Source organism: Orcinus orca, chromosome 8 (genome assembly GCF_937001465.1).
Source record: "Orcinus orca chromosome 8, mOrcOrc1.1, whole genome shotgun sequence".
Classification (NCBI taxonomy): domain Eukaryota; kingdom Metazoa; phylum Chordata; class Mammalia; order Artiodactyla; family Delphinidae; genus Orcinus; species Orcinus orca.
In genome coordinates, this window is record NC_064566.1 from 108,616,145 (window position 1) to 108,643,018 (window position 26,874).

At 49.9% G+C, this 26,874-nt stretch overlaps 2 protein-coding genes and 1 long non-coding RNA gene across 8 annotated transcripts in view; 1 reads left to right on the forward strand and 2 right to left on the reverse strand.

Moving 5' to 3' along the window:
- JAM3 (junctional adhesion molecule 3) overlaps positions 1-17,007 on the forward strand; it is a 58,589-nt gene extending 41,582 nt beyond the window's left edge. For both annotated transcript variants that reach the window (XM_033407035.2, XM_049714321.1), the window contains 8 exons: positions 9,811-9,876; positions 10,357-10,470; positions 13,551-13,703; positions 14,122-14,324; positions 14,847-14,946; positions 15,762-15,891; positions 15,973-16,027; positions 16,301-17,007. In XM_033407035.2, coding sequence (XP_033262926.1) covers positions 9,811-9,876; positions 10,357-10,470; positions 13,551-13,703; positions 14,122-14,324; positions 14,847-14,946; positions 15,762-15,891; positions 15,973-16,027; positions 16,301-16,336 — 857 coding nt within the window. In that variant the 3' untranslated portion in view covers positions 16,337-17,007. The remainder of the gene's footprint in view (positions 1-9,810; positions 9,877-10,356; positions 10,471-13,550; positions 13,704-14,121; positions 14,325-14,846; positions 14,947-15,761; positions 15,892-15,972; positions 16,028-16,300) is intronic.
- On the reverse strand, positions 1,636-10,363 carry LOC117196859 (uncharacterized). The gene is made up of 3 exons (XR_004477277.2): positions 5,538-10,363; positions 2,911-3,021; positions 1,636-2,509 (listed from the first exon to the last, which is right to left on the reverse strand). It is a non-coding gene; the product is annotated as an uncharacterized LOC117196859 (long non-coding RNA).
- A 2,441-nt stretch (positions 17,008-19,448) lies between the features above and the next one.
- The window catches only part of NCAPD3 (non-SMC condensin II complex subunit D3), a 58,025-nt gene continuing 50,599 nt past the window's right edge, over positions 19,449-26,874 (reverse strand). For all 5 annotated transcript variants that reach the window (XM_049714304.1, XM_004280514.4, XM_049714305.1 and 2 more), the window contains 7 exons: positions 26,595-26,705; positions 24,915-25,097; positions 24,301-24,455; positions 24,030-24,157; positions 22,905-22,982; positions 20,035-20,224; positions 19,449-19,948 (listed from right to left, as the gene is read on the reverse strand). In XM_049714304.1, the coding sequence (XP_049570261.1) occupies positions 19,843-19,948; positions 20,035-20,224; positions 22,905-22,982; positions 24,030-24,157; positions 24,301-24,455; positions 24,915-25,097; positions 26,595-26,705 (951 nt within the window). In that variant the 3' untranslated portion in view covers positions 19,449-19,842. The remainder of the gene's footprint in view (positions 19,949-20,034; positions 20,225-22,904; positions 22,983-24,029; positions 24,158-24,300; positions 24,456-24,914; positions 25,098-26,594; positions 26,706-26,874) is intronic.

Here is a 26,874-nt window from a genome sequence, read left to right on the forward strand (position 1 = left end):
TTTTGTACATCAAAGAATACTATCAAGAGAGTAAAAATACAACTTAGAGTGGGAGGAGGTATTTGCAAAGCACATATATAACAAGGGATTAATATCCAGAATATATAAAGAGCTCCTACAACTCAACAACAAAAACCCCAAACAATCCAATTTAAAAAATGGCAAAGGATTTGAGTAAACATTTCTCCAAAGAAGATATGCAAATGGTCAATAAACACATGAAAGGATGTGCATTATTAGCCTTTATGGAAATGCAAATAAAAACCACAATGAGACACCACTTCACACCCATTAGGATGGATATTATTGAAAAAAAAAAAGGAAAATTACGAACATTGGTGAGGATGTGGAGAAATTCGAATCTGTCTGCATTGCTGATGGGATCATAAAATGGTTGCAGCCACTGTGGAAAAGCTTGGGAGTTCTTCAAACAGTTACACATAGGATTGCAATATGATCCAGTAATTAAGCTTCTAGGTGCATACCGCAAATAGTTGAAAGCAGGGACTCAGATAGATATTTGTGCACCACTGTTCACAGCAGCATTATTCACAATGGCCAAAAGGTAGAAACAACCTAATGTCTATCAACAGATGAACGGATAAACAAGACATGGTATACAGTCAGCACTCTGTATCTATGGGTTCCATATCCCTGGATTTAACAAATGCAGATCCAAAATATTTGAAAAAAGATTCCAGAAAGTTACAAAAAGCCACACTTGAACTTGCCTCACCCTGGCAACTTTTTATATAGCATTGGCATTGTATTAGGCGTTATAAGTAACCTAGAGATGATTTAAAGTACCTGAGAGGTTGTGTAGGTTATATGCAAACGCTAGGCCACTTCATATGAAGGACTTGAGCATTCATGGATTTTGCTAGCTGAGGGGTGTCCTGGAACCAGTCCACTGCAGATACCGAGGGATGACTTTATACGTACAGTGGAATATCATTCAGCCTTAAAAGGAATGGGCTGCTGCTACATGTTACATGGATGTACCTTGGAAACATCATCCTGCATGAAGTAAGCCAGACATAAAAGGACAAATATTGTGTGATTCCACTTGTGAGGTCTGTCAAGTAGGCAAGTCCAGAGACAATGGCCTGGAGGTTGCCAGGGGCCAGGGTTCCGAAGAAGTGGGGAGCTGCTGTTTAATGGGGATGGAGTTTCTGTTTGGTACGATGAGCAAGTTGTGGAGACAGATGGTGGTGTTGGCTGCACACATTGTGCATGTACCTAATGCCGCTGAGGTTTTACACGTAAAAGTGGTTAAAATGGTAAATTGTATGTTGTACCAGAATAAAAAACATTGTTAAATAGTGATGATGGTGAGACAGTGGGAAAAGTGGAAAACGCAGTGAGAGTACAAAGGGCGGAGCCCCACGTCTCACATTCAGTTGTAAGAATCTCCTGAGATAAAAATACCACATTTGATAAAGGGGGAATCTTGATGTCACCCTGACTCCTGTTTTCTCTGTTCAGCAACCTTCAGCTGGGTAGGAACAGCGACTTTCTACCTGCTGCTGCTGCTGCTTTTTAGAGTCCAAAAGCAAAACCTCAGACATTACTGTTCAGTGAAACGCACTGCAGATTATTCATGACCACACGAGTATTCCTTTTATATACTTTGGTCATGAATACGGTTATGCCAGTTGATTTTAATTTTTAAAAAACATTTATTTATTTGGCTGCGTCAGGTCTTAGTTGTGGCACACAGGCTCTTTGTTGCGGCGTGTGGGCTTCTCTCTAGTTGTGGCGCGTGAGGTGCGCGAGCTCAGTAGTCGTGGTGTGCAGGCTTAGTTGCCCTGCGGCATTCGGGATCTTAGCTCCCTGACCAGGGATCAAACCCGCATCCCCTGCATTGGAAGGCGGATTCTTAACTACTGGACCACCAGGGAAGCCCCATGCCGGTTGATTTTTTAACTGATGTATTCACTGAAAGAATTCAGGAGACCTTACATAAAAATTTTTATCTAAGTTTAAATAGTTGTTAAGTATATATATGATTTCTGGTGTATTGTGAATATCAATGCTTTAAAACTGTTACTTCAGTTTTTTGCATACCCAACCGATTCCAAATGCCATACTGATTTCACTATCATCATTTTAGAAATAGAGAAGTGTTCTACGATTTAATGTTGAAATAATTATAGATTCACAGGAAGTTGCAAAGGTAGTACAGAGTGGTCCGGTGTACCCTGCTAAGTTTAAAAACCAAAGTTTAGAAAGAAAACTTTCCTACAGTGAATTTTTGGTCCAGCCCAACTCTGGAAAACAGTTATTAGTTTCTTTAAAAAACTAACCATGCCACAACATACGACGAGGGTTTGTGCTCTTGGGCATCTGTCCCAGAGAAAAGGAAAGTTATGTTCATACGAAAGTCTGTGCACAAATGTCACAGCAGTTTTATTCATCATAGCCCCAAACTGGAAACAACCCAGACGCCTTTCCGTGGGTGAGTGGTTAAACACAGTGTGGTGCATCCCCGGTGCGGAGCGCTGCTTGGCTGTAGAAAGAAACAAACTGTCATTACACACAAGGTGGATGGATCTAAAGGGCTTTATTCTGAACGAAAAAGTCAGCCTCAAAAGGCCACCGACTGTGTATTTCCTGTTATATAGCATTCTCCAAATGACAGAATTATGGCCATAGGGGACAGATTAACATTTGCCAGTGCTGAGGGATGGTGAGGGCCTGCAGGAGGGAGGTCTTTGGTGATGGAAGAGGTCTGTGTCTTGACTGCAGTGGTGGTTACAGGAATCTTCACGTGATAAATGATGTACAACCATCCACATACACTGTACACGCGTCAGTTTTCTGGTTTTGATACTGTGCTGTAATTGTATAACCATTGGGGGAGGCTGGGTCAAGGTCACATTAAATGAACACAATATACTTGGAACTTACCACACCTGCCTCCAGAGGACAGTCTTAAATTTCTTTCGGAGGATTTGAATAGAAACAGACAACTACACATGTCTTAGATTCCTTCTAAGTCCAAGATTTAATAATGGATTCCTGGGCAAGATGAAAAATAGAGTAGCCACATTACAGCTCTGTGAGCAAACTGAATTCAACTAAATGATTTTCTGGAAAACTCAAGGAGATCCAATCTAGAACATAAAAAATGCACATTGATTTATTCGGTAAACACTTTTGGAGTCCCTGCTAAATACCATTCCACACTAGATTTGAAGATAGAAAGATGAGTGCGTATGATACTTGTTTCTTTGTACTGTTGATAGAATGTAAGCTCCATGAGGGCATAGATTTTTATCTTTTATTCATGTATCATCCCTCATGTTTAGGCCAGTATCTGGCTTATAAAAGGCAATAAATAAAAAATTGCTGAATGACTGGATTGTCCCAAAGAGCTTAGAGTCTGGTAGGCGCAAGCCAAGGTTGGTATGAAATTAAAGAGGAACAGCTGCATGTGATGTATGCTGTAATGGATTTTCCCCCTTTTTCTCCTTCCGTCCAAAATCCCTTTGCTGAGTCTTACATAATGTAGCCTCAGTGTATTCCGACAGCACCAGGAGGTTGGCTTATGTCAGAACCTCATGCCCAGGCACTGGCTCATATCCGGAGGAGTTACCTGCGATGTCGTCAAGCGTTTGGTCTGGGGCTTCCAGTCCTCACAAACACCGTTCTGATACACAAGTTACTTCTGTATTTTAAAGTGGGACCCTGGGCTGTTTGTTGAAGGTGGGCAAAGTAAGGAACGTAACCGTCTTTACATTTAAGCACAGCTTGGGAGCAGAAGGAAATGCTGAGGAGAGACTCAGCACGGGGCCTCGGCAGAGCCAGGGCCCGGCTGCTGTGAGCCATCGCTTCGTCTAGCTCTGCCCTTGCGCATGTGGTTGGGCAGGAGAGAGTCAGGCCTTGGGGTGCATTCACCTTGGCCACAACACAGGGGGAGAAAAGAGGTGATTATCTCCATCATCTGGGGCTGTGTTACCTTAGCTTCTTTTAGGTTATAAGAAACAAGTGGTCTTGGTTTCCCTAAGAGGTTTATTGTGAAGAGTTGGCCCCCGTGACAATCTGACCTTTGTGGACACTAGAGTAACCTCAGTGTCCCCTTCTTGTCCCCTGGCTCATCTGTCGCCAGCTCTGCGTCCTCAGGCTCTACTTCAGCTGTTTCTCTCATGACTGTAAACTCTCTAGTTTATTCTCTTATTTCTCTCAGCTTCATACTTCTCAAGAGAAAGCCTCAGATTGGGTTGTCCTGTCATTATCCAGTCAGGCAAAGCTCTGGTGACTTACCTCCAAGGCCCCTTAGATGGCCTTTGGGTCGGAAGCTGATCCCTGGTCATAGTCATTTGGGACCACAGTTTTGGTGTCTCATCACCTAAATTACAGTGATCGCACTGAAAGGACTGAGGTCATTTTCCCTAGAGGGAACCTGTGTGGCCTTGGTAGATACTCAGAGCGTCCCGTGTTCCTCTCTGTTAGTGGGTCCCTGGGGGCTTCTGGATGGAAGGAGCAGTGGAAAGGGCTGCGTTAGTGTGGGTGGGTTTCCCCAAAAGGAGTAGCACGTGGTTACAAAACAAAACAGAGCAGGCGCCACTTGTCCTGGATCTGAAATCTAAAGTAGAAGTGACTGTTTTAGCAACTAATGACAGTTCAAGTATATTATACTTCTTCTTTCTTTTTAATTTTAAAGTTATTTATTTATTTAGGCTCTGTTGGGTCTTCGTTGCTGTGCGCGGGCTTTCTCTAGCTGCGGCAAGCGGGGGCTACTCTTCGTTGTGGTGTGCAGGCTTCTCATTGCTGTGACTTCTCTTGTTGTGCAGCGCAGGCTCAGTAGTTGTGGCGCACGGGCTTAGTTGCTCCGCGGCATGTGGGATCTTCCCAGGCCAGGGCTCGAACCTGTGTCCCCTGCATTGGCAGGCAGATTCTCAACCACTGCGCCACCAGTGAAGCCCCTATACTTCTGATTTTCATCCCTATTATTACATTCTTTAAGGCTTCTGCTGTAATTAATGAAGTCGTACTAAATAAGACAAAAAGCATCAAAACACATACTTGGAATGTATACATGTAGCCGAACCATTAAATAAGATTTAAAAATAAAAAAAATGGATTGTTGTGACCTGCAGCTCAGAGTACAAGTCTTCACATTTTCTTACCTGGTGTGGTAAGCTGAGGTCCAGGGACCTTAATGAGGGTTAACGTAGGAAGGCCTTCTCTGGGGATGGCATATTCTCCTAGAGGCCAAATAGCTGAAGAATGACATTTTGTAGGTGGTCAATGTACCTAGTTGATCTTGTCTCCAAGAAATCAGCTAAGACATTTTGAGACCATGATAACTGATTTCAGCGTTGTTTAAACACGTGGATAGTCAGGTGCTAATTTTGAAAGAGATCACCATGCAAATAGCATATTTTGATTCCATCGATAGCTTCATTCAGCTAAGCTTCATGAAAATCGCCATGTTGTTATTTTTCTTATTTTACCAAAGACTGGTGCAAACTTTTTAATGGATGGAAATCACGGGTTAGATAAACAGCTAATCCAGCAAGGTGGTCTCTTACCTGGTTGGTAACTGTACCCAGAATGTCCATGCCATCATGCAGGGGAAGGTACCAGGCAGGAGGGAGGAATGACAAGAAGGCCCATGTAGGTCTGGGAGATGATGAAAAGAAAATTCTTAAAAAAATTTTTTTTTATTGAGGTAACATTGATTTTATAACATTATATAAGCTTCTTGTGCACAACATGATACTTCTACTTCTGTATCCACTACAGCAGCTTACCACCAAGAGTTTACTTTCCACGCATCACCATATTGACCCCCTTTACCCATCCCCACCCCCTCTGGTAACCATTACTCTGTTCTCTGTATCTACATGTTTGTTATAGTTTGGTTTGGTTCATTTATTTTGTCATTTTGTTTGTTTTTTAATATTTCATGTATGAGTGAAATCATATGGTATTTGTCTTTCTTCACCTGATATTTCACTTAGCATAATATCCTCAAGGTTCATCCATGTTTTTGCAAATGGCAAGATTCCATCCTTTTTTATGGCTGAGTAATATTCCATCCCACACACATATATATACATCACACATGCCACATCTTTATCCATTTTTCCATTGATGGCCACTTAGGTTGCTTCCATATCTTGGCTACTATAAATAATGCTGCAATGAACATAGGGGTGCATATATCTTTTATAATTAGTGTTTTTTTCTTCTGATAAATACCCAGGAGTGGAATTGCTCAGTCATATGGTAGTTCTAGTGTTAGTTTTTTGTTTGTTTTTTGCGGTACATGGGCCTCTCACTGTTGTGGCCTGTCCTGCTGTGGAGCACAGGCTCCGGATGCGCAGGCTCAGTGGCCATGGCTCACGGGCCCAGCCGCTCCGCGGCATGTGGGATCTTCCCGGACCGGGGCACGAACCCGTGTCCCCTGCATCGGCAGGTGGACTCTCAACCACTGCGCCACCAGGGAAGCTCCCTAGTGTTAGTTTTTTGAGGATCTCCATACTGTTTTCCACAGTGGCTGCACCAATTTACATTATCCATGTGCACCGTGGTTTCCTTTTCTCCACATCCTTGGCAACACTTGTTATTTCTTGCCTTTTTGATAACAGCCAATTCTGACAGATATAATGTGATATCTCATTGTGGTTTTGATTTGCGTTTCCTTGATAATTAGTGACGTTGAACATCTTTTCATGTCTGTTGGCCATCTGTATGTCTTCTTTGGAAGAATGTATGTTCAGTTCCTCTGCCCATTTTTTAATCAGGTTATTGGGTTTTTTTATCGTTCTTTATATATTTTGAGCATTAATGCCTTATTGGATATATGATTTGCAAGTATCTTCTCCTATTTGGTAGCTTGTGTTTTCATTTTGTTGTTTTCTTTGCTGTGCAAAAGGTTTTTAGTTTGATGTGGTCCCATTTGTTTATTTTTGCTTTTGTTTCCCTTGCTGAGGAGGCATATCTAGAAAGATATTGCTAAGACTGATGTCAAAGGCGTACTGCCTGTGTTTTCTTTTAGAGTTTTATGGTTTCATGGGTTACATTCAATCTTTAATCTCTTTGGGGTTGATTTTTGTATATGGCATATGATAGTCATCTAGTTTCAATTTTTTTTTTTGCATGTGGCTGTGCAGTTTTCCCAACACCATTTATTGAAGACTATCCTTTCTCCATTGTATGCTGTTTGCTCCTTTGTCATAAATTAATTGTCCATATATGTGTGGGTTTATTTCTGGACTTTCAATTCTGTTCCATTGAGCTATATCTGTTTTTCTGCCAATATCATGCTGTTTTGAGTTCTAAAGCTTTATAATGTAGTTTGAAATCAGGGCGTGTGATATCTCCAGCTTTGTTCTTTTTTTCTCAGGATTGCTTTGGTTATTCAGGGTCTTTTGTGGTTGTATATGAATTTTAGAATTTTTTGTTCTATTTCTGTGAAAAATAAAAATGCCCTTGGGATGTTGATAGGGATTGCATTGAATCTGTGGTTGCTTTAGGTAATATGGACATTTTAACAGTGTTAATTCTTTCAGTCCATGAGCACAGAATGTCTTTCCGTTTCTTTGTGTCTTCTTCAGTTTCTTTGAACAATGTCTTATAGTTTTCTGTGTACAGGTCTTTCACCTCCTTGGAAAAATTTATTCTTAGGTTATTTTATTCTTTTTGTTGCAGTTGTAAATGGGATTGTTTTCTTAATTTCTCTTTCTGCTAGCTTGTTGTTAATTTTTAGAAATAGAACAGATTTCTGTATGTTGATTTTGTACCCTTCAACTTTACTGAATTCATTTATTATATCTAATAGTTTTTTGGTGGAGTCTTTAGGATTTTCTGTATATAAAATCATGTCATATACAAATAGTGATAATTTCACTTCTTCCTTTCCAATTTGGATGTTTTTATTTATTTTATTAATTTTTTTTCTTTTTTTTTTTTTTTGCTGTACGCAGGCCTCTCACTGTCATGGCTTCTCCCGTTGAGGAGCACAGGCTCCGGACACGCAGGCTCAGCGGCCATGGCTCACGGGCCCAGCCGCTCCGCAGCATCTGGGATCTTCCCGGACCGGGGCACGCACCCATGTCCCCTGCATTGGCAGGTGGACTCTCAACCACTGTGCCACCAGGGAAGCCCCTAATTTTTTTTCTTTTTTTTTAAATTTATTTTTTGGCTGTGTTGGGTCTTCGTTGCTGCACACGGTCTTTCTCTAGTTGCGGCGAGTGGGGGCTACTCTTTGTGGTGCTCGGGCTTCTCATCGCAGTGGCTTCTCCTGTTGCAGAGCACAGGCCCTAGAGCACGTGGGCTCCAGCACTTGCGGCGCATGGGCTCTGTAGTTGTGACTCGTGGGCTCTAGAGTGCAGGCTTGGTAGTTGTGGCGCATGGGCTTAGATGCTCCATGGTATGTGGATCTTCCCGGACCAGGGATCAAACCTGTTTCCCCTGCATTGGCAGGCGGATTCTTAACCACTGGGCCACCAGGGAAGTCCCCGGATGTTTTAATTTTCTTTTAATGGCTAATTGCTCTGGCTAGGACTTCCTGTGTTGAATAGGAGTGGTGAGAGTGGGCATCCTTACCTTGTTCCCAATTGTAAAAGAAAGCTTTTAGTTTTTCACTGTAGAGCAGTGGTCCCCAACCTTTTTGGCACCAGGGACTGGTTTCATGGAAGACAGTTTTTCCTCAGACTGGGGGTGGGGGGATGGTTTAGGCAGTAATGTGAGTGGCAGTCAGGCGGTAACGTGAGCGATAGGGAGTGGAAGATGAAGCTTCGGTCGCTTGCCCGCCGTTTACCTCATGCTATGTGGCCTGGTTCCTAACAGGCCTACCGGTCCGCGGCCCGGAGGTTGGGGACCCTTGCTGTAGAGTGTGATGTTAGCTGTGGGTTTGTCATTTGTGGCCTTTATTATGTTGAGCTTCCTTCTATACCCATTTTTTTGAGAGTTTTGTCATAAATAGGTGTTGAACCTTGTGAAATGTTCTTTCTGCATCTGAGATGCTCATATGGTTTTTATCCTTCATTTTGTTAATGTGGTGTATCATGTTCATTGATTTGTGGATGTTGAACCATCCTTGCATCCCTGGGATAAGTCGCACTTGTTCATGGTGTACGATCTTTTTAATGTATTGTTGTATTCAGTTTGCTAATATTTTGTTGAGAATTTTTGCATCTATGTTCATCAGAGATAATTTTCTTTTTGTGTGTTATCTTTGTCTGGTTTTGGTATCAGGGTAATGTTGGCCTTGAAAAATGAGTTAGGAAGTGTTCTGTCCTCTTCAATTTTGGGGGATAGTTTGAGAAGGACAGGTATCAAATCTTTGAATGTTTGGTAGGATTTACCAGTGAAGCTGACTGGTCCTGGACTTTTGTTTGGGGGGAGCTTTTGATTACTGTTTCAGTCTCCTTACTAGTGATCTATTTAGATTTTCTTTCTTCATGATTCAGTCTTAGAAAGTTGTATGATTTTAAGAATTTGTCCATTTCTTCTGGGTTGTCCAGTCTGTTGTTGTGTAGCTCTCTCTTACAATCCTTTTTTTAAAAGTACATTCTTAGAGGAAGGTCTTGAAAGTTCTAGGGGCTTCGTTCTGGGACTAAGAAGGAAAGTGCACTCTGAGAATTCTCTTTCTCCTGGGTTCCTTCCAATGAAGGTCAGACTCAGAAAGCAGTCACCCTGCTGTATCTAAGAGACTTTGTTTTGGAACATGACATTTGACATCCTCTGTGGTTCGTGACTGTAGCCGCCATGAAGGGAGAGTCTGATGTCAAGTGCGGGTTCTCTGCTCTTTTAGTGTCGCGTTGTCTCTGATTTTACTTTTCTTTTTTCCCTCAGGCTGCTTGATAGGGGCTGTGAATCTCAAATCCAGCAACCGAAACCCAGTGGTACAGGAATTTGAAAGTAAGTCCAAGGAAGGGTTTAGGCAAAGGGGCACCACTTGGTGATCTGGCAGCCGATGCAGGATAGACACACACGGATGTGTCCTGCCCAAGAGGCTTGGGGGTGGCCGGCTCCCCAGCAGCCATCTGACGTGCACGTGTGAGCGAAGCACTGCTTCAGCAGCCCGCGGGCAACTCTGCAGGCTTTCTGTTGGCTGAAACCTGATTCCTGGCCTGGCTTTGCGTTTACACAACCAAGAACGTTCTTATATACAAGCAGAGTATTAGGGGGAATGTGTGCTCTCTTTAATAAAAGTCTTTGCTAATCATCTATATTGTTTTTCTAGCTAAAACTAAAGTCTCTTGGAGCCTGGAGCTAGCTAGATCTTTAATCTACACGACAGACCTAAATATACATGTAGCTTGCAGGGTCTGGGTATACAAGTGAACCTAAAATTGTTCCACATTCACTGACAGTTCTCTTTCTTCCCTTGCTCATTAGGTGTGGAACTATCTTGTATCATTACGGATTCACAGACAAATGACCCCAGGATTGAGTGGAAGAAAATCCAAGATGAACAAACCACATATGTGTTTTTTGACAACAAAATTCAGGGTATGATCCTGTGGTCCTCTCGTTTGTACGGAAGGCCCAGGCATGCACTTGTGGCCAAGACTTTGCTCTAACTGGACCTGCATCTGTAGCCAGGATTGGTGTTCTGTCTTGTTTTATATATGGAAAAGTCAACATGCAAAAGTAGTGAGAATAGTGTATGGAACCTCCCTGCACCTGTGACCCTGCTTCAGTAAATATCACGTAATCAGTTAGGATTTTAGTCCACACGCAGCCGTAGCTCTGAGGTATCTGAGTGAACATTCTCCGAGGCCATCTCCCTATCGTGACCCACGACTTTATAAGTGACTTCATTAGTAGGACAGTATGGAACAGCAGGGGGACAGCAGCGCCCACTGTACACACCTGGGTGCTGAGCGCACCATGCGGGAGGGCAGGGTACGGGCTGCAGGGAGGCGCTGGGCCATGAGCACGTGGGGCAGAAAGACGTGAAAGCGCAGGGAGCTTCTCGGAGGGACCGCTGGCTCTCGGCCCAGCAGGGGAGGGCGGACACGAGGTGGATGGCGCTTGGAAGGCCTCAGGAGGGGCGTGATGTGTTCCCACTGATGCTTTAGAGACAGGGGTGGTTGCTTTGCAGACGGGGCTGGTGGTGGGCACAGCTGAGAGCAGGGCCCAGTTCAGGATTCTTCTGCAGAGGCCAGGAGGGGGTCAGGGTAGTGTGGATGGGGCGGGGGGTTGTGATGGCGGGAGGGGGCCACCCCGGGGGACAGTAGGCGGATGGAAGAGTCAGCACAGCTGCAGAGGCGGGCAGCCCCGATCCCTCTGAGAATGTGACAGTGGGGGTTTCAGGGAAGGGGTGGAGACTTTGCGCATCAACCTGAAATTACGGCCTTTCTGCCTCAGGTCCTCCACATCATCGGGGGTCATGGGCTCTTAAAAACAGTTCTGTTTGCCCACCAGTATCCTCCCACCTCTGGTTTACGAAGAGATGGCAATGCTATTCTCAGGAAACAAATCGGTTTTCTCTGGCAGCTTCATCAGGCTGTTCTTGATAAGCCCTGACCGAGCGGGAATGTTCTTAAGCAACTTTGTTTCTTCCCCGCCCAGGAATTGCCACACAAAATAGAGGCCTGGAGGGAGGCCTTGCCTAGGGCAGGGCTGTGCCACCAGCGCCTGGTGGGTTTGCGTTTACTTGTTTCCCACACGGTGGACGCTCTGACCCCTGCTGGTGCCTGGATGACGAACCGTCCCGCTAGAAAACGCCGTCAGAAACGTTCGTTCTCTTAGCAAAAGCATTTTGCCGTTTCCATCACGTGTGGTAAATCCTTCCTAGACTTGTCACCAATTAGCAGGTTTAGTAAATTCGTTTCTAATTTTTGTGTCATTTTCTTTTCTAACTCTTTCCCTATTTGTCAGTGCCCGGGTTCTTTGTGCTTCTTTGAAAGAGTTACTGTGTCCTTTATGCTTTAAAAATGTTTTAATTGAGACACAGTAATTCACATAGCATGAAACTCACTGTTTTGAAGCGTGTAGTTGGTGGTTAGTACATTCAGCAAAGACGTGTGGCCGTCACTGGCAGATTCCAGCACATCCCCGCCCCCAAAAGAAACCGTGTCCCTTCTTCCCCAGCCTGGCAGCCACTAATCCGCTTTGTGGGTTTGCCTGTCCTGGATGCTTCCTATAAATGGAATCATACAATATTTGGTCCTGGCTTCTTTCACTTCGTGCATCGTTTTCAAGGTTCATCCATGTTGTAGCAAGTGTCCGTACTCTGTTCTAAAAATATATATATTTATTTGGCCTTGTCGGGTCTTAGTTGCAGCACGTGGGATATTCATTGCGGCATGTGGGATCTTTAGTTGTGGTGCACGGGCTTTAGAGAGCACAGGCTTAGTTGCTCCACGGCATGTGGGATCTTAGTTCCCTGACCAGAGACTGAACCCATGTCCCCTGCACTGGAAGGCGGATTCTTAACCACTGGACCACCAGGAAAGTCCCTGTTCTTCTTTATATCGATGAATAATATTCCATTATAGATATGCCACATTTCATCAACTGCTGTACATTTGGGTTGTTTCCATTTTGGGCTATTATCAATAATGTTCATAAACATTGTACAGGTTTTGGTGCAAACATAATTTTTCACTTCTTGGGGATAATTAGCAGGAGCACAATTGTGGGGTCATGTGGTATCACATGTTCGGTTTTTTGAGAAACCGCCAAGCTCTTTTCCACAGTGGCTGGACGATTTTACGTTCCCTTGGCTGTGTGTTTCCCCGCATCCTCAGTAACGCTTGAGATTATCGTTTTGAGTCCAGTCATCCTAGGGGGTGTGAAGTGGTATCTCGTTGTGGTTCTGACTTGCATTTCCCTGACAGCTAATGATGTTGAGAATCTTTTCACGTGCTTATTGGCTATTTGTCTATATTTTTGGAGAAATGTCTATTCAAATCCTTTGTCCATTTTTAATTAGGTTGTTTATTTGTTGAATTGCGAATTTTCATACGTTCTGTATGCTAGTCCTTTGTCAGATATATGATTTTCTCCCAGTCAGCAGATTGTCTTCTTACTTGCTTCTGTCCTTTGAAGCACAAAAGTTTTTAATTTATTATGAAAGGCTCGTGAAGGCTGATATAACTTTGTGTGTGTGGGCTTGTGCTTTTGGTGACCTAAGAGATCACTGTCTAATCCAAGGTCATGGTTATTCACGTCTCTGTTTTTTCCTAAGGGTTTCAGTTTCAGCTTGTGCAGCAAGGTTTGTGTTGTGTGCGGTGTGAGGTAGGGGTCCACGTCATTCTCTTGCATGTGGGTACCCAGGTGTCCCAGTACCATTTGTGGAATGCTGTTTGTCTTTTAATGTTGTTTGACTTGTTTTCTCTTTTAATGGGGAACCCTTTCTGGGAATGATGAAAAGGAAAGGAGGCCCTTGCCTTAACAACAGAGACACATGGCCAAGTCCTCTTACAGCCCAGGCACTCCCTTGGTGCTCGGCATTCTCACAGGAACGGAGACGAGCCAGTTGCAGTTTTCCTGCCGAGGCACCAGAGATGGCCCCAGAACCTCCTCCTTCAAGCAGCAGAGCTGTCTGTAAAGAGCCCCTCAGTGCCCTGTCTTCTGTACAGGAGACCTGGCCGGCCGTGCAGAACTGCTGGGGAAAACCTCTCTGAAGATCTGGAACGTGACCCGGACGGACTCAGCCCTTTACCGCTGTGAGGTGGTTGCTCGGCACGACCGCAAGGAGATTGATGAGATTGTCATCGAGTTAACTGTGCAAGGTGCGGGTGCACGTGGGGTGGTGGCCCCTGCCCTCGGCTCACGCGCCTGCCTGTGGGGAGAAGACCAGCTTCCTTCCTTCCTTTGCTTCTACGGTCACGTCCCCGAGGGTGTGGCGCTTGGCGGGGCAGGGTGGGGGAGGGGAAGCTCAGGCTGCCTGCGTTGGGTTGGAGGTGAGGAGAGAAGGGGAGCTTCTGCCTCTTCTGTCCACCTGCTAGAGGGGGTGGAGGCACTGGGAACGCTGGGGGGTCACCTACGGGGGCAACCACAGGCAGCGCGGGCCGCGGGGGAGCGGGCCTGCCCGCGACGCAGGGTCTGGAGCCCGGCTGGCTCTCTCGTTTTTGGAGCAGGTTCATTGTGGGCTGTGGTAAGAACAGGGCCCTGTTGCTGACTGTAACCCCTGCCGTGCTTCTCCTGCAGTGAAGCCGGTGCCCCCAGTGTGCAGGGTGCCAAGGGCTGTGCCTGTGGGCAAGGCGGCCACGCTGACCTGCCAGGAGGGCGAGGGCTACCCCCGGCCGCATTACAGTTGGTACCGCAACGACGTGCCACTGCCCACAGATTCCAGGGCCAACCCACGGTTCCGAAACTCCTCTTTCCTCTTCAACCCTGACACGGGCACCCTGGTAAGGTCTCTCAGAAGGGGGGCGGGTGCGCACGTCTGTGTCGTGGGAAGAGCAGTTATTAAGAGACAGTAAACTTTACGAGACAGCAGCTTTGAGCCCCGCACATCGGGGACCCTGCTCTCCCTTTATAGACAGAAAAGTTGTAAGGGGGCCAGGGAAAGGGGGCAGAGCCAAGGGGGGGACAGTGACTGAGGAGGGCGTAGGTGGCCTGGCCGGTGCTGTCCTCGGGACAGAGTCGGGAGGCAGCTGGGACTTGCTCCCTGGCCACACGTCTGATGTTGAAGAACTGCTGGCTGCGTTCAGCACGGTCGTGGTGTCGTGGGCACGACTTTTAAAAAGTCCTTCTAGAGACACACAGATGTTCGTGGACGACCCCGTGGTGGGGAGTGAGGAGGCAGTGGGTTGGAGTCGCGGGCACGTGAAGCCTGGCTGCTGCCGGCTCTGGTGCCCCTGGCATGGAGGGGGCTCACTGTGCACCAAGCCCTGTTGTCGGGTCCCCATTCACTCCCAGTCCCCAAACAGGTGTTCAGCGCCATCCACAAGGAGGACTCAGGCCAGTACTACTGCATCGCCTCCAACGACGCGGGCTCAGCCCGCTGCGAGGAGCAGGACATGGAAGTGTGTGAGTGTCTCTGCTGAGCCTTGCCCTGCAGGCCGGCGGGTGCCCCTCAGCTGTGACCCCCCCTGCGCGGGCACACGGGCTCTGCCCGGGTCCGGTGGGAGGAGGCGAGGACGCACCAAGGAGCAGCTGGAGGACTGACACGCTGGTCCTCCTCATCTTGTAACTCTTAGCGACGTTCCATGAACTCCATTTCTTTGGTAACTGATAGAATTATCGAGATACAAAGTTCTCCAGAAATGTATCAAGTTTAACCGTTTTGCAGTAGCGGTAAGCTGAAACCCAGGGTTTAGCCCCAGTAATTCTGCCCTGTTCGGGTGCTTCTTTCTCTGGGGGTGTTGGCTCTAAGCGGGGTTGAGGGCAGGACGGGGTTAGACTTCAGGGCCCCCCTCACCTGTGGAGTCAGCCTCCAGGCGACTCTTCTGGCTGCTGTCAGATTTGGGAAGCTGCTCTCGGCAGGAGGAAGATTCCTGGGCTTTGCCCCAGACCTCTGGACTCTCTATGGATAGAGCTTGGGAACTGACGTTATGAAATCAAAATTTCAAAGACTTATTTTTAAATAACAGTGCACTCACATTCAAGAATGCTGTACTAGACAAGGGAGAATTTTTTCTTCCTTAGGACTCTGGCTCCTAGCTGTCTTTGTAGTCTAACCATGTCGTCCAGTAATAATGTCCCCAGATAATTGTTATGCCCCGCAGGCAGTGCCACACGGTTTTGGCGCAGCGGGTGGGTGTCGTGGCTTGTGGGCGGAGGTGTTCCAGGCCGGGAGGGGCAGGGGCGGCAGGCCGCGTCTTCTGACCCCTTCTCTTCTCCAGATGACCTCAACATCGGCGGGATTATTGGGGGAGTCCTGGTTGTCCTGACTGTACTGGCCCTGATCACAGTGGGCATCTGCTGTGCCTACAGACGTGGCTACTTCATCAACAATAAGCAGAACGGGGAAAGGTGAGCCTGCCTTACCTGCACAAAGCGCCAGTGGGCATTTCTGTGGTCTACCGGTGGTCACTCGGCTCCCCTCTGTTTCAGCTACAAGAACCCAGGGAAGCCAGATGGAGTTAACTACATCAGGACGGACGATGAGGTAAGGCAGCCTAGAGGCTGCAGTGTCCCGAGCAGGGAAGATGACATTCCCCTGAGAACCAAGCAGGTCCGTAGAAGAGATTTCTGAGTCACGTCCGAAGCGCGAGCCCTCAGCCCTTCCCCTGGCTGTGCGCTCGCGGGGCACTCAGTCCACAGGCCTCGCGGCCTCTCCTCAGAGCACGCTGTGGGGAAGCGGTGTCAGGCTCCCTTCCCACCGCACGCTGGGCCCTGCGTGGCCGCGGGCTGCCCTCTTAAGCCGGTGTTGGCCTTGCAGGGCGACTTCAGACACAAGTCCTCGTTCGTGATCTAGACGGCAGCACGGCCGCACGCACACGTGGATACCTCCACGGGGGACCCTGCTGGGAGCAGCCCTGCGAGGGGAGCCAGACGGGGCTGGACACGCGCACGAAAGCTTTTTGTTTTGGCCAAAGTTGACCGCTACTCCTTTCTTACTTTTTAACAAGCCACACGAATAAAAGAGTTTTCCTCAAGATGGGCACAGTCACAAGGCCAAAAAGTGACCGGGTTCTCGAGGCCGACCCCATCGGGGTCTGGGTGGCCTCAGGGCGGGCGCCAAGGGCCCGGGAGGCACGGTGATCTGCTCCGTGGCAGGTGGCATCGGCATCGGTATCCAAGGGCTGGCAGAGGGGGGCAAGGCATGAGCCTCAGCTGCAGTGATCTGGCTTCACGGTGGCCAAGTGGTCAGGCCACTTCATCCTGAGGCTTTGCTGTCACTGTCCTAGTGTCCATCTTGGGGAATCTTTTTGGGTCAGCATTTTATAACAAAAGTCCAAATCAGGAAGGTAAATTGCTTGTTAGAAGGAGGGAATCTTCTTACCTGTAGGAACCCTGCTCATCCATGGCGGGTCCCAGTGTTGAAGGAAGACCTTCATCTTATGCTAAATCTGAAATGGTACTGATACTGTGTTCTGCTTTTCTATGGGTATTTTATAAAATTTTACATTCTAAATTTTTGCTAAAGATGTATTTTGATTATTGAAAATTTCTATTTAAACTGTAAATAAGTTGTCATACAATGTTAAATAACCTCTTTTTTTAAAAGTTCAACTTAAGGCAGGAGCCCAAGCTACTCCTGTTCAATTGGACACACCACTCAGTGTTCCTTGTGCTTAGGAAACCTTTAAGAAAATTCCAGTTGAGTACTGTCTTGGTCTGTTTGCGTCTCTCCAGAAGAGACATGAAGGGCTCTCGGGTTGGCTTCAAGCTGCCTCTTCCTTGGGCTCCTCAGACCACCTCTGCCCCAGACCCACAGACGCGATGTGCAGACCGTGCTGGTTGGTGCCCGGGGGGGGGCCGCATACCTGCTCGGAGTAGCATTGGCTCCTGACTCCAGGCCAGCCCGCCCACCCTTGTCCGATGCCCCGACGCTGGCCGTGCGTGGATCAGCCCTACCTAAGGGTGCCGTTCACGTACCATGTGGGTCAACCCAGGACGGCGGCAAGGGCGGGGTCCTCGGTGTGGCACCCCAGCCTGGCTTCCCTGGGACAGAGGTTTTTGGCTGAAGATGGCTCAGGAAACAGCAGCCCTGCTGTCTGGCTTTTAAATTCATTTTACTTACTTGTGTAGTTCATACGACAGTCCAGGGCCAAAGGCAGTTTTGAAATCAAATCTGTTAAAGACAATGAACCCCACTGTCCCTCTCTGCCATAAAGACAGCGCAGGTTCTGTCTCGCCGCACAGGAAGCTGTTGTGCAGGGTCGCGAGGCCAGCCTCTGAAGAACAGCAGGAAGGGCGGCCGGCGACGGTCTGACTGACGATGGGCAAAGTGTGTGCCTGAGTCAAAGGCAACTTCCTGATCGTGCCCCACATGCTGCCTGCTTTGTGGGGGCGTCAGGAAAAGCACCCTTTGTTCTTAGCCTCAGACACGCTGCTGTGTTAACTCAGCGTGAAGCCCTTGGGACCAAGGAGCTTCTCAGAAGGATGCCTCCGACTCTGTGTTACAGGATGGTTTTTATGTAGAAGAACATAGTCATCTTGGGATGAAACTTCCAGTGTCTTACTTGAATACTCGAGACTTGCGTTGCCCTTTCTTTTCTGAGTCGTGTGAACGCTCTGTCATGGAGTATTGGCAGCAGCAGAGGGCAGCACCTCGTCATGCTAGGGTGCCTGACTTCTTCCATCTGTGTCTTGAGAGCGCAGACAGACCTAAGACTGTCCCCTCATCCTCAGCTCCTCTGGGTGGAGAAGGGTAGGGCCCTTCCACCTGTGGGGGCAGCTCCAGCCTCCTCCTCGGTTGTCATAGTGATGGGGTAGTCTTCTTGTACCCTAAAACCTCCGCCCCGGTGCCATGTGACCTGGCTCTGGCTCTGACGGAGGAGAGAAGAGTGAGTGGGGGGTCTGGGAGGTTGCTGCCCGTCACTGTAAAAACGCAGACAGAAAAGGAGCATCGAGTGATTTTAAGATGTAAACGTTGCTGGAGACGCGAGGCCACATGGGCTGCTGGGGCCTTGGTGTGGCTGCAGCTGTACACAGTGCCACAGACCTGTGCTACTAACACACCTGTGAGTTGGTATTTCTTAAACCTCATTTATAAAAGCTTCTAAAAAAAAAAGCAGCTCGGTCTCTTCATTTCTCTCCTTCCTGTGTCGTGTCAGGCATGGCCCTAGGTTTGAAGTGCTGGACGGAGGTGAGGGTATTCGCTTAGGGGCAGCCCTGTGACTGACTCCGTGCATGCGTGTCAACACACACGGGACCCGGGGGGTCATGACGACATCCACCCTCTCATCCAACCACCCCGTCACGTGCAGGACACGCAAACAGCAACCCTGTGCTTTTACTTCTGTAGAACTGGGATTAAGACGTGAACCAACCAAATTTCTTTCTGGTCATTCTTGGACAAAACACGCACATACAAGGGTTTTAAGGTTACCTGATGGCGCCAACAGAGGAACCTAAGGCCACTCTCCTGCGGGAACAGCCCTTAGCGGACTACGCGCATGTCATCAGCGCTGCTGTTGCTCCGGGTAAGGAACACAGAGGGTTTTCTTAAGCAGAGACTTGTAGTCTATGCTAAGATGTCTGCTGTGAGGAAAAAGACAGAGGCAGGGGCAGAGGACCTGGACGTTAAAGACAGATTGAGTCCTTTTTCCCTAACGGGGAAGATTTGGGTTCTTAAACACTTTATGTCAATTAAGTACCAATTAAAGCCCTGCGCTAAAAATACTCGAAGGCTGTACTCATACTTTTATTCATTTGAAAAAGCTTTAAAAGTCTGCAATTTATAAATAAGAATAGAAAAAATATTACAATCAAGATTTTGACATCAGATACGGGAAACTATGTACTTAGTATAAGGAACTGAAACCAGCTACCAGAAGCTTGACTATAGAAGAGAAAGCTCAGGACTGTGTTCTTTAAGGACCAGAACAGCGCTTATGAGAAGGGACTGGATATCTTCAAAGTTTTTTTAAATTCACAAATCTCTCGGTTTATTGCACACAATTAGCACATGACACAGGTTGGCAGAAGTCGGGAAAAGAGGGTCACAAACCACGGTGGGGAGAAGCCAGGGAAGGAGGCCTTTCTGCAAGAGCAGGACCTCCAGTCCAGCAAGGGTCCCTGGAGAAGCAGAGTGGGAAGCCGCCCTCTGGCAGCCTCCTTCCATCTGGAGTAAAGTTACAGTATTAAATGCTTAAGGCATTTCTCTAGTATTTTACACTTTTTAACCAGGCATTTATTTCATAAGGAGAAACTGAAAAGGTTGACCAACCACACAGGTGAAAAGCTGGGCGGCGCTGGACTCACAGGCGAGCCCTTTGCTCACAGTGGAAGCGTCTGGGGCCAGGGGCACAGTGGTCAGTTGGCTGTTTTCAGGGGGGCCTTGCGGCGTGACCTCCTGGGGGCTGCGCTGTCCTTTCCTCTGGCGGGAGATGTCACGTTCCACTGCGGGGGCTGCGGGGGCCTGGGGGGAATAGGCGTGTCACCTGGGGTGGGACAGCCCCCCGCCTCCCAACGGGAACACCTCTGGGCGGGGGCCAGGAAACTTACGGCATGTCGGGCAGCGACAGACAAAGAACGTTGTCCCCGTGGCCCGGGGCCTCTGACACCCCCAGACTTCCTGGAGTGCCGGCACGGCTCGTGGACCTGGCCGGGGGGGAGTGGCCTCTGACAGGAAAGGGTGTCCGGGGTGAGCTGATGTAGCTGAGTCCCGCTCCAAACGTGACATTCTGGATGGTCCCTGGGTGGAGGGGAGAGTCAGTGGAGGGTTAGCGAAGGCCTTCAGGGAGAGAAACTGAGCAAGGTCAGATGCGGGTCTTGCTATGGGTCCACCCAGGCCCACGCGGTGCCCAAGCCCGGCCTCCATCATCGGGCCACCCTGCAGGACCAGACCGCTGGCCTGACCGCCCTCCGAGCACCGGCGCGTACAGCCTTGGCTTCTCAACAGCCACTTGTCGTGCCTGAGGCCCCACCCACACCTCAGATCCCCCTGCAGAGCCCCCTGCTCTTCCTGTCACTGCTCCAGAGTCCCCTGAAGATGCTGCCCTGCTCCCTCCCTCTGGTCACTGCAGCCCTGCTGCTACCCCGGATGTCCCCTCGCCTGCCACCTCCCCTCCCACCTTGGTCAGACTTGGGCTCTGCGTCCCACCGGTTGTGTGAGCTACTCTGGGAACCTCGAGTTTCTTAATCTCTAAAGGGGAAACACAAGCACCTCCCTGAGAAGAACTGCCAGGTTTGAATGAGATCACTTGTGTTAAGTCCTTAACACAGTACTCGGTACAAGGTAAGTGCTGAAAACACTGAACCACGACTGTCGTTTACTACCTGGGTCCCCCCCATCCCCAGAGGCAAATCTGCCCAGATCCGCGTGTGCACCCTGGTGGCTCCGTGCTCAGGGGGCCCGGCCCCCACTGCCCCTGAGACGCCCCCACCCCATACCCGGTAGGCACACTGTCACCGCACGCGCCAGGACGGCCAGGCTCTGGGCATCCCCTGCGCCGTGGCTGGCTAGCGTCAGTGCATCCCTGGTGCCGTGGGCCCAGGAGCCTCTCGCGCCCCCTTAACAGGCAGCAGCAGGGTATGTTTCCACCGCTGCTGTCCAGACCCTGGGCCCCTGGGTGCTCTGAGCCCCCTCCCCGCATATCCTGGCACGTCCAGGCAGCAGCACCTTCGCCACTGACTTACAGCCTAAGAGGGACTTGCTACCCGCCGCCTCCCCCCATTTTCAGTTAAAATCTGGCTCTGAAAATCCCTCATTTCCACTCAGCAGAAATGCCATGTCCACACCAAGTGCAGCCGAGACCACTTCCCCATGGTCACCCCACCTGAGAAGTGGTGACAGAACCGGTACATAAACCAGAGAAGGCAGAACGTGGGCTTCTTAAGTTATCTGGTAATTCTCAGAGGAGGGAGAGCTAGGAGGCAACCTTCCAGCATTTCTTTCTGGTTCAGTGTGAGGAGAGAGCCCCAGGAATTTTACATTCAAGAGACTCGAGAAGTAGTCTCACTTCCAGTGCAAATCCGAGTGGCAGCAGCCGGGCCTCCTGTGAGGGGCACGTGCGGCCAGGACAGAGCAGGGACTGGGGGACAAGCAGAGGACGGGAAATGCACTCCCTCCCACAGCATCTGGCACCAAACTGCCAGGACAGGAGCACAGAGCATACACCGCACTCTTCTGCTTGAAAAAGGGTGACTTTTTACATATATAACATTAGACCCCAATTACCCCTGCTCTTCATGACAAAAGCTGTCACGATTCAGGCATCATCTGGGGAGGGGTGGGGTAGGAGTTCTGTTCATCCATTAATCTCCCTTCACAGGACGACGGATGAAAATCATCTCTAACCCGTTAAGTATTCTAAGAGCTCACAGGTGACAGAACCACCAGGCAAGGCGCAAGAACACAGCAGGTGCCCAGTAAGTGCCCACTGATGGAGCACGACTGCACGATGGCCCAATGCCCTGAGGCCTCGACACCACGGGGAACGGCGTGTTCCGCTCCTCCTGTAATAATGCCTAGGACCAGTGCCGAGAAAGCAGTGGGGCCGGAGAGAAGCACCCAAGTCCTTGCCCAGCTCGGCCACCACCTGACCTCTCGTCCCGCCGGCTCGCAGCCCTCGCCGTCCAGGCCCGGACAGCACCCCCAGACGTGGTGGAGAGCAAACAGTTACAAACCAAAGCCAGACGGACGGTGAAGGACTTGCAAGTGTGGTGCCAGGGGCACCTCATCCACTCTGAGGGTCAAACGGGGCTTCTTCTGGAAGTGAAGGGGTGATGGCTGGGGGAGGGGCCCCAGGATGCGGACGCCAGGAGAGCGGGGCTCCTGCACCCTTGGGAGGACTGCCCACACTGGGGTGCAGAGCCAGGGGCAGGTGGCGGGAGATGGGCAGAGGCCCATGGGCCACGCCAGGCGGGGCCTTGCAAACATACTACAGACTCTGGACAGGCAGAGTTTCTTCATACTGCAGTAATTTTCTCAATGGTTTTTATGGGTTTTGAGATAATAGGCTATATATAAAACGAGTGATAGGAATAAACACACTTCTAACTCACCTCTATTTTCAAATAGAAGGAAAGCACGGGACATTAGAAAAACCTCCCAGTGGGAGAGAGAGGACACAGGCTCTCCTCACGGCTGGCAGGGGAGGCCTCAGCCCACTCAGGCAGCCCGCAGTGACGCGCGGTGCCGCGAGCGCTGAGGCCTGGCCCCTGAAGCGGGTGGCCTGAGGTGTTGGCCACCTGAGGTGTTGGCCACCTGAGGAGTCACCAGGTGTAAAAGCACCTGGAAGAGGTCGGCGGTCAGCTGTGCCCAGTCTGACCTGATGCCCCGCGACGTGGCTGAAGCAGCTCTGCTGCGACCCCCGCACACGCGGTACCTGCCGCAGAGTCAGGAGAACGGTTCGTCCCAGCGAACCACTTACGGTCAGGGGTGCTGATCGCCCGTTTAGTTATGAGGTCAAGAGCTCCGCTGGACTCCTGCTCCAAGCCCTGCGAGGACACTGGGATGAAATGGGAGAGCGTTACCTCCCCGAAAACCCAAACAGCCCCAGAGACAAAACATTCCAATGAGAAAAAACACTTGCAAACTACACAACACACTTATTGTCCCAAATAAAGTATTCTTTTAAAGAGGTAATTCAGAAAGATACAAATAAATGACAAACACGAGAAACAATGCCCTTTTCTCACTGGGATTCAAACAAGTGGAAATGAAAATGAAAATTTTGGGTCTATAAAGCTCAGCAGAGGGCTTCCCTGGTGGCGCAGTGGTTGAGAGTCCGCCTGCCAATGTAGGGGACACGGGTTCGTGCCCCAGTCCGGGAAGATCCCACATGCCGCGGAGCGGCTGGGCACGTGAGCCATGGCCGCTGAGCCTGCGCGTCCGGAGCCTGTGCTCCGCAACGGGAGAGGCCACAGCAGTGAGAGGCCCGCGTACCGCAAAAAAAAAAAAAAAAAAAAAAAGCTCAGCAGAGAAAGTGGAAAATTATGAAACCAGTGTTTCTCTGTAGGACCTGGGCTCTCATGGGCCACGGCAGGGATGTCACTGAGGGGAACTGGAGACGACAGTTTGACCATCAAAAGGTTAAGACGTTCAGGGGGGTTAATCCTAAAGATCACACACATACAAGACTGTATGTTCCAGGATGTTCTTTGTGATGTGATTTGTTTCAAAACGTTGAGAAAACCTACATTTCCAGGAATGGGCAGGTGAGCAACACGTCATGGCTGCCAAGGCACTGCAGAAGGGTGACGGGAAGCCCTCCCCGTGTTGCTGTGGTCGTGGGATTGTGTGCACAACAGTTACAAAGCCACGCAGCCTCCACCACAACTGCATACACAAAACCACACACACACCTCACCGCTATGGCTGGGTCTCCACATCACCCCATTCTCCAGATCTTCCATCATAAACAGGATTGTTTTACTCCCTGTGACCCCAAGTCCCCAAAGTCCCTTGTTTAAAGACAACAAACAGAAATGCTCTGATGGGGAAGGAGAAGGGGGCCCGGGTCTCCGAGAGCCCTGGAGCCACCCGGTGGACTCACCGCGCTCAGTGGGCTCGCCTGGGCCCTCGGGACACATGGTGAAGGGTGGCAGCCCCACGTTCCGGCCGCTCGACTCCACGGCCTTCTTGACGGAATTCAGGATGGCGATGGTGCTCGGCGACATGGGCCTGTTGTCGCAAAGACACCAGTGAAGCACAGAGGCGAGACGCGCCCTCATCCTCCCTCAGACCCAATCTGCGCCAACATGCGAACAATGCTCAGGGTGACCTGGGAGGTGCCTCTGGGGACGTGGTGACTCGGCCCTGCACACCTGGCTTTGGGCACCAGCCTCTTCAGTGGCCCAGTGTCCAGGGACAGAGGTGCGTGGGCAGCATGGGGCCTGGATGTGGACGCCTGGCTGGCGGCGGTGCCCACGGTGCCATTTTCTCGGCCGGCAGGAGCTGGCATTTCCAAACTTGGAACAACCTGTCGCAGAAGAGAAATTAAGACTATGTATCTTCCAACACTTAACGTCAAGAAACGTTTACACCCTCTGAGCAGTTCCGTCTCAGACCCCCGCCCCCTGCAGCTGCCTGGCACGGCACTCACAGGGCTTTCAGGGATTCTGGGAGAGAAGCTCACCCCAAGGGGGCTGTGGGGGAGACCAGGTTCTCTGCCATCAAAGAGCAAGGACCCTCAGCAGGGTCCTCGCTCTCCAGGAACTTGCACGCTCCCCACACCGGGACTCAGGACTTTCCAGATGGGCGGGGGCGACGGAGAGAAGGCCCTTGGCGATGCTGTCCACGGGACACGGGAACACTGAGACACCCTCAGGCCTCCAGCCACCCCAGGGCCTCGCTCAGACGACCGCGCTCACAAGTGCATGCTGGGACACGCTGGGGAGGCGGGTGGCAGGGAGCAGATGGAGAGGGGCCGCCCACTCACCTGCCCGGCCTGCGCCCCCTGGGTGCTCGCGGCCGCCCTGTCTGCATCGGCCTGCCTTGCCAGCTCCTGTTCCTGGGCCAGCTGCTCCTGGTACCGTTTCATGTCGTACTCGAGCTCTGAGGCCAGCTGCTTGTCAACCGCGAAGAAATCCTTGATTTCATCTCGGTAATCCTGCATCACCTCCTAAAACAGACCCAAGGCATCCATGAGCATTCTCTTGAATAAGTGAATGAGCTCTCCCACATGACATCATCAATAACAGGAACATGCCGAGACCAGGCGGTTCCCACTACATCGACCGACCAGTGAACCTGACGGTATCTCCCCAGGAAGTGCCGGCTGCACTGTACTGACCACACAAGCAGGGGCCTGAGCCCCTGGACGCTTCCCACATATCTGCCAGGTAACCCGGCATCCCACATTCTTAGCCTAAAGCAGCCCGTCACAGGGCACAGAACTGCCCTGACAGCTGGATGGGGGTGGAGGTGTATCTGGGCAGCCTGGCTCGGCTCTGGGTCACCACCAGTTCAAAGGGTCTTGTGGTGCCACGAGGCAGCCCCTCAGGAATCCCAGCCAGAGGTTGGGGAGCGGGCAACACACAGTGTCCTGGCTGGAGCCAGTCACGGGGGGCTGTCCACACTGGCTTTCTCAGGGGAGGTAGCTGCGGCTCGGAGCCAGATATCTGTACATCCTGACAGAGGCTATGAGTACATCAGGGCGAGGATGCTCTCAGGTCTTAAGGACGGATGCCAGGACCCAGCCTCTCTGCCTTAAGGAAGAAACCATTTTCCCTAACATGTTGGAGGGAGAAAAGATCTACTGTGGCCCCACATTAGGGGATGAGACCCGCCCAGTCCTCCAGCCGCCCCAGGGCTCCCAGGTGGAGGAGAGGACTGCGGGAGCTGCTCCGATGGGGTCCACACGAAGCCGTGCCACCCTCCTCGGTTAAAGCCGTGTGGCCGTGCTCGGTGTGTGCTCAGAAACGGGGACTTCCTTTCCTCACGTGTTTAAGGAGTCTACCTAGGACCTAAGCTCTTTTTATTCCTCTGAGGTTTAGCAGGGGAAAAAAACCATGAGTGACCTGAAGTCCTCATTTTCTCCACAGTCGGCCTGTCTTTCCCACCTTCACTTCTGTAGGATAAAGAGATATTTGAAAAATCATTATTAAATCTAATTTTTTCAGCGCCCTTTTAGGAAAAAAATGCTTAGCATTTTTTGAGGAAGAAAATAGCCTAGTGTAAACAAAAAGGAAAAAAATGCTGCATTTCTTTCTAATTGAAAGATTCTGCAGAGAGGCCTGAGGCCTCATTTATGTCCGCTCTGCATGTATGCGTGCCCCACTGCGTAGACCAGGATCAGGACGCCCCGAAGCCACTGCTCTGGGCAGCATCTCCCGACTGGGAACCCAGAGAGTGAACTAAGACGAGGGCTCTGCTTGTAGCTGCAGCTGAGAAGCTTCAAAACTGAATGTAATTGTCAGCAAGGACACAAGACTCAACTGCCCGCAAAAGGCAGGACCAGCTTCTGAGGAACCTGCGGAGTCAATCTGTCTTCCCCCCAGTCAGAGGCCGGCCTGGGGCACAGCTCCGAGCGCGGATGCACCCACGGTAAGGACTGCAAGACACCCTGAGTAACCAACAGGGGCGTGGCACCAACCACAAATCCCAAGGCCGACTTTACCCTGAGATACTGCATGAGTTCCCGCAGAGCTGGGATCTTATTCTTCTCTAGTACAGACTTCAGGGAGGTGATAATTGGAATAATATTTTCTATGAAATTCCTCTTCTGAACCTGTGGTAACACAAACGAAGACTGTTTGAGATGCACAAATTTCTGAAAGACAAAGACTTTCCCTCAGCCTAGTTCTGCCTGCGTGGCCGATCTCATACACGACCTAAGTTTACTTTTTATTTTTGATATGATTCTGGGGATTGGAGAGGAACGCCACCTCAGCCGGGGA